The sequence below is a fragment of the Diplodia seriata genome (assembly GCF_021436955.1).
Source record: "Diplodia seriata strain FDS-637 chromosome Unknown scaffold_10, whole genome shotgun sequence".
Taxonomy (NCBI): Eukaryota; Fungi; Ascomycota; class Dothideomycetes; order Botryosphaeriales; family Botryosphaeriaceae; genus Diplodia; species Diplodia seriata.
In genome coordinates this window covers 999,078-1,005,886 of record NW_027117317.1, presented here as the reverse complement: position 1 = coordinate 1,005,886, position 6,809 = coordinate 999,078, and the positions used below count along the sequence as shown (strand labels likewise).

At 59.4% G+C, this 6,809-nt stretch overlaps 2 protein-coding genes across 2 annotated transcripts; one reads left to right on the top strand and one right to left on the bottom strand.

Annotated features, from left to right (window-relative positions):
• Positions 1-936: 936 nt before the first annotated feature.
• SLS55_009502 (uncharacterized protein) lies at positions 937-3,742 on the top strand (the record flags this gene model as incomplete). Its single annotated transcript, XM_066780903.1, has 5 exons — positions 937-1,552; positions 1,606-1,683; positions 1,737-2,383; positions 2,443-2,564; positions 2,638-3,742. 5 exons carry the CDS (start codon positions 937-939, stop codon positions 3,740-3,742), a joined length of 2,568 nt encoding a protein of 855 aa, XP_066628849.1.
• Positions 3,743-4,899: 1,157 nt separating this feature from the next.
• SLS55_009501 (uncharacterized protein) lies at positions 4,900-6,487 on the bottom strand (the record flags this gene model as incomplete). Its single annotated transcript, XM_066780902.1, has 3 exons — positions 4,900-5,894; positions 6,324-6,331; positions 6,483-6,487. The coding sequence occupies 3 exons, from the start codon at positions 6,485-6,487 to the stop codon at positions 4,900-4,902; spliced, it is 1,008 nt and encodes a 335-aa protein (XP_066628848.1).
• Between the last annotated feature and the right edge of the window lie 322 nt (positions 6,488-6,809).

Genomic DNA, 6,809 nt, shown 5'->3' with positions numbered 1-6,809 from the left:
TCGCGCCTGTATTTGCAAGCGCTGCCCTGTCTGCGCACATCCGCTGCTCTCACCCCGCTCGCTCCTCGCTGCGCTGCTCTCCGCTCTCCACCTGCCAGCGCTGCCCGCCCTCACCGCTCACGCTACTTATCGCGCACTGCCGCCCCATCTCGTCCATCGCTCTATACTGCTGCTCCTCGTGGTCTCGTATCCGTGTCTACGTTGCATCCCACCGCGCCGCCACGCCCTCCGCCCAGTTGCTCGCCGTTAGCTCACGCGGCACCTCTGATGCACCCGTAGCCCGGCCGTCCCCGTTCTTTTTATGTCCTGTTGATCGCGCCGCGCCGAGCCCCAGGCCGGACCCTGAGAAGCCAAAAATCGAGGACGCGCAGGGGAGCGCCATTCATTGTTGATTGCTTGCGCCGTCTTTCCCACTCTTTGCGCTGCGTGTTCCTGCCAATCGCTCCCAGCCTGCGCCGCACAACCCATCCCCCAGTTCTCCAGTCCCGTTGGTGCCAACAATCCCAGTCGCCTGCATTTAATTTCCAGCCGACCCCAGCGACGTCATACGCTGGTCACTCTCCTCCAAGGATCAACAACTGCCCGGCCTGAATACAACTACCACCACTCCGCTGCCGGCGCCGGACATACACACCCCAACCCAGCCGGGCTGGTCGACCATCTACCTCTTACATCGCCACCTGCGCGTCTCCACATCTCACCTCACAGCCACGCGCCTGCAGCGAACTTGCCTCCTTACCGTTGTCGATTCCCCACAAAAAGAGAAATACTATATAGCTTTAGTTTGGAACGGAAACCTTATCGACGCCCTTGCTGACCCGGACCCAAAAAACCAAAAAGATTCAACGGCGCTCTTAATTTCTCCCCCTCGTTGCTGAAGGCGCGCGCTTGGAACTCGCACCTTTCGCGCCCGCTGCCGCCATCCAATTCGTCATGATGCCATCGGCGACCTCGAATCCACGGCGCAAGTCCGTCTTCCGTGAGGTTGGCCTCGTCGACGACGACAGGGAAAAGTTCGCGCCGGTGCCCATGAGGGTACCGATTCTTTCTGCGCCATCGCTCCCGTCTCGAGGAAACAGGAAGCCGGCGGTCTCCCCCGTTACCGCCCGTTTCCCCTCTTCGCCTACCGATTACTGGCCATCACCGTCGCCGCTGGAGGACGTGAGGGAGGAGGATATGGGAGACGATGAGGACTCGGATTGCGACTTCGACGACGGTAGAGATGGACTGACGGAGAAGCGGCAGACGTCGAAGCAGGAGCGCGAACATGTCTTTGAACCTGAAGGAGGAAGACTCGTTCAGGCGAAAGCGGATGTGGATGCTGTTGCTGCCGCCGCGGCCGCCGCGGGTGGGGTGACCAGGCTGTATCGGCTGTGTGTGCTCGCGTTGCTGGTTTTCCTGGTTATCCCGGTGACGAACAGGCTACCGCTCTTTGACTCGACCATTGCAGGCCCCATGTATGGTGTCAGTGCGGGGCTCGTACCGCGGAGAGGCACGCTGGAAAGGAGAGCGGATAGTCCAACGGATGTGTGCACGAGGTGGAGCCATGCCAGTAAGACTTGCTAAGGTTGGACGCGAAAGAGAAAACAATTGACAAGAGTACAGCTGCAATTGTCAATGGCACCCTATACATCTACGGCGGTCGTGCGACGACCGACGCGGATCAGACGAGCAACACTTGGAGTAAGTGTCTGTTTCCAAGCCGTTGAGAAGGTCCGTCAAGCTGACCATGCCAGACAACGATTTTGTAACCATTGACCTCACCAAGTCATGGCAAATCTCTTCGCCATCATTGACTGGTCTGCCGCAACCGTCCGGACCGCCCTCGGTCTCGTTGGCGTACTTGTGGAACTCGCGATCCTCGCTGTTTCTCTACGGTGGCGAGTTTCAAGACGGAAATTCGGGAAACACTCCTGATTACCCTACCGCTTTCTCGCTCTGGGAGTACGATATCTCTTCGTCCTCATGGACCCAGCACAAAAACCCCAAAACGTCTGCGGGGACGCACGCGGAAGCTAGCAACGAGGCAGTACAACGTGCGGCGGAGGGCGCGGGTGCAAATGTGGCCAGCCTTGGCCGCGGATTCTACTTCGGCGGCCACCTGGACACGTGGACCACCGAGGATTGGTCTAGCTCGATCGCGCGTATCTACCTAAAGTCCATGGTTGAGTACACTTTTCCTGGTTCTTCCAACAATGGCGTGGACTCTCTCGGCGATGACGAGCCAGCGGGCTCGGATGGCGTGTGGCGCAACATCACTCAAGGAGGCCTCCAGGAGACGAGCGGTTTCCCCGAACGTGCTGATGGAATCTTGGTGTATGTGCCTGGATTTGGTGATGAGGGGCTTTTGCTTGGCCTCGCAGGTGGCACCAATTCTACTTTCGTAAGTATCAATGACTCGGTGCGCCGTGCAACAATGACGGAAGCTGACGATCGCTTCAGACCCAAATGAACATCATAGACGTATACGACATCGCCACGTCCACGTGGTTTAAGCAGCCCACTAGCGGCACGTCACCGAAGATCCGCGTCAACCCATGCGCAGTGGTCGCAGCGGCAGCAGAGTAAGTTACCCAATACAGCTAGAAATCCTCGTATCGAACACGGACGTTGACCACATTCCGCTCTGTCTCACAGCGGCTCGAGCTACAACATGTACATGTTCGGCGGCCAAGATCTGGGCGACGACCAGACACAGTACGACGACATGTGGATCCTGACCATCCCATCCTTCACCTGGATCAAAGTCGATCAGGGCTCGCAATCGGTGCCGCCTGCCCGCGCGGGCCATACATGCAACATTTGGGACGGCCAGATGATCATAGTGGGTGGCTACGTCGGCGACCAGCTTTCGTGCGATTCGCCGGGCGTCTATGTCTTCAACACCTCTTCGCTCACCTGGGGCACGCAATTCACCGCGCTCTCCGGAAGCTCAGCCCAAGATTCCTCCAGCGGCGGCGTCTTTGCCGAGGGCTCCAATCCATTCTCCCAACAACTTGCCCAGCGCGGCGCCAACTCCTCCTCCGGCCTCGAGGGCTCCTATGGCTACACCGTCCCCGAAAAGGTCATCTCGGCTGTTGGCGGAGACTCCACCGGTGGTGCAACCGTCACCGCGCCAGTCCAGACCGTCACCGAGGGGCCGATGGCCACCGGCAAGCCCATCACCTACACGATAACCAATGGCGACGGCTCCATCACCACTCAGACCTCCATCGCCGGCGCCGGTTCCAACTCCGGCAGCTCCGGCACCAACGTCGGCGCCATTGTCGGTGGAGTCCTGGCCGGCGTCTTCTTCGTCATCGCCGCGTACCTCGCCTTCTGCGCGTGGGTCTACCGCCGCCAGCTGATGCTGTACAAGAACCATGTAGCCATGGCGCAGGCGCACGCCGCGGACCCGGCCCGCGCGCAAGAGAAGACGGGCTTCGTCATGCCGCCCGGTGGCGTCATGGGTGGGTCTTTGGCCCCATCGTCGGACGGTCGGCAGGGGAGCAGCGCGATCAGGAACGGTAGCTATGCCGCCAATAGCAGTGGTGGCGGGCCTACGAGCGGGTCAGGCAGCAATGCGGAGGCGGGTACGTATGCCGGTGCCGGTGCCGGCGGTGCGGGTGTGAGTTCGGGGAGAAGGAGCGGGAGTGTGAGTAGTACGGATGACTTGCTGGCGGGGTCGGAGCCGAGTTTTTGGGGCACGAGAGGTGTTCTGTTGAATCCGAGGAGGAGTTTGAGGGTTATCAATAGGGATTGAAGTGGTGAGCCCGGATTCAGATGGGGATAGTAGGGGGGTTTTTTTTTCTTGGTCACGATGATTGGGAAGTGACTACTACTTCTGAGGACGATAGCGTGGAAGAAAAGGAAAGGGTACATATGCAAGGAGTAGGTAAGAGAGCGCAGCCAGCGCGCCACGGATTCTCCCGCCACGTATCACGGAAAGTTGGACATTTACGGAAGAGGCGTGGCAACGACAAGGGGAGGGGAAAAAAAGCGAAAACTGCTGCTGCAGTCGAACACGATATCGAGACTTCACGCAAAAAGAAAGAAGGAAGAAGGTCAGAGCTGCGGATCAACCACTACTTAATGGGCAAATGATGTAACGAGGGGAGGGAGGGAGCAAAACAAACACTGGAAATGAGATGACTGGAACGGGATTGGTAACGAATTGGGGGGGTCTCTTTCTTCATCTGTTCGCTTCTTCTTCCCATTCTCTGTATTACTACCACGATTTTATGATTCCCCTTTTACTCCCATTTCTTCCCCGTCTTTATTCTTCATTTACTCGGCAACGGCTCTCTCCTCCTTCACGAGAGGAGTACGTATTAATTTTTCTGTTCTTTTTGGCTCTGATCAGTGTTCGAGGACAGGCGCTTGCCTTTGGTCCTTGGTTGTTCTGTTAGCTCGATGCTTGAAAGATACCATTTTTGTCCTTTCAAACTTCTTCTCTCCTTCTCTCTGTCGGAGTGATGGTGTGCGCGTGTGGACACTGAGCATTGCTCACTGTGGTGTAAACATTCAAGTGATGGCGATAGCCTAGAACACGGTGGTAAGGATTTGAAGCGAACATCCGGACATCATTTTGGCTGTTCACGAAGGGTGTCAGATTCCAGATCCAACAGCAACCCCGGTAGAAGCAGCTGGATATCATTGAACTTGGGTGAAGCAGGTCAGGGACGTTGCACCATGTGCCAGCCCTACGTGGGCTGGATGGTACTCGAACATCACTTGACGCGATGCAGGCTAATATGGACGAGCTGTGAAGCATCGAAGGGAGGAAACTGATGACTTGAAAACGAGAGTGAGCTATGCAAGCCGTGCCGCCACCCAACGCGCCGATATTTACAGTGTATATACGTCTTCCCGGAGACATCCGAAAATGCATCATCGTGAGTTCATCTCGGTGGTGTTGTATCATGAAATCGTGCAGATGATCTTGCCCTTGGTCTTGTTGGACTCGAGCATCTTGTGTGCGTCGACAATTTGCTCGAAGGGGAAGACCTTCTCGACAAAGACCTTGAAGGAACCGTCCTTGAACTTGGGTAGCGCGTGCTCGACGAGCTGGTCGCGCAGCTTTCCCTGGTACTCCTCATCGCGGCTGCGCAGGGTGCTGCCCTCGAAGCGGACGCGCTTGCGGATGAAGGCGCTGATGTCGACGTTCATGCCTTCGAGCTTGGTGCCGCTCATGACGCCGAGCTGGACGATGCGGCCGTCGCGAGCGGCAGCATCCAGGTTGCCCTGGAAGTAGCCGGCGCCCACGAAGTCGACGATGATGTCGACGCCCTTGCCGCCGGTGGCCTTGAGCAGCTCCTCGGACCAGTTCTCCTTGGTGGTGTTGAAGGCCTTGGTGGCGCCGAGTTGGTTGACGATGAAATCGCACTTCTCGTCTTGGCGGGCGGTGGCGTAGACGGCGGAGGCGCTGTCGGCGAGGGCGAGCTGGATGCCGGAGATGCTGACGCTACTGGCGCCGGCGTGCCACAGGATGCTCATGCCCGGCTTGAACCCGCCAACCACATACATGGCCTGCAGCGCAGTGATCCACGTCTCGGGCAGGCCCGCGCATTCCTCCCACGACAGCTCGTCGGGCTTGTGGACCAGCATATGGGTGGAGACGACAATGTACTCGGCGTAAGCGCCGCCGTAGGCCAGGCCGAAGACGGCGTCGCCAACCTTGAAGCCCTTCTCGTGCTCGCTGCTGCCAAAGGCCTCGATGACACCGCTGAACTCGACGCCCAGGGTCTTGGGGGCCTGGGGCGGCACGGGGTACATGCCCTCGCGCTGCAGCAGGTCCATGCGATTCAAGCCGAAGGCCTTGACACGGACGAGCGCTTCTGCAGCTTTCGGGACGGGCTTCGGGAAGTCATTGTCGACGAAGAGGGCGTCGGCCGGGCCGGTGCCGTTCTTGATGTCTGCAGGGCGAGGTCAGAGGCGGGGTCAGAGGTCAGAGGGCGGTTGGGGCGGGCTGGTGGAGTGGCGGCGTACCAATTGCTCGCATAGTTTCCGGCAGCGCTGGGGGATCTGGGCGGCGAAGCTTCTTTTTTCCTCGGAGAAGGGCACCGGGGCGTAGGTCTTCTGGAGGCGCATGGGCACGGCGTGGGTACGGACGGGCGATAGATATACTGGGGCGGGATGATGTAAAGGGACCTGCGAGCGAGCGGCTGCATTTCTAAGCCCAGAGGGAGGCAGGCGCAGCGGGGCCCACAGCCCACGCCCTGAGATCGCGCAGGGGTCATCCTCGGCGCCGTGCGCCACGCGTCCAGCCTGCGATGCGCAACACCATCGCCCGCCCATCTCCACTTCCGCACCCGCCCGCCGAGCCTCCTCCGCTGCCGAGGCACCTTCCCGGCTATGCGTGCTCCCAACCGCCTCCCACCACGTACTCGCCCTCGCCGCCCTGCCTGCTTTCCGTCGAATGCCGCTGCGCTGCCCTGCTGCGTAAGCACTTGCCGTCGGCCAATCGCCGCGCCCTCCAGCGTGCCGTCTTGATGTCCCAAAACTGCATGCGTCCCTACTGCACCGGTCAGCACTACGCGCACGGCTTGTCGGCGGGGAAGCTTACATGTGCGCTCCTGATCATTGGAGTTCTCGGTTTCGCCTCCCCCGTCACAATGTCCGGCATCCGGCCGTCCCAGCACCATTGGAATGGCGGCTGGTCGCTGGCCCAGCCTCGTCCGTTGCCTCGCCCGTCGTTCTGGGCCTCCATGACGTGGACATCGAACCACTGCAACTGGTTGATGTTGAGATTCCCCTCGAGGAAGTCGCCGAGTCCAACGGGTGCGAGTGTTCCATACGACAGGGCCATGCTCTGTGCACCCTCCCCGGGC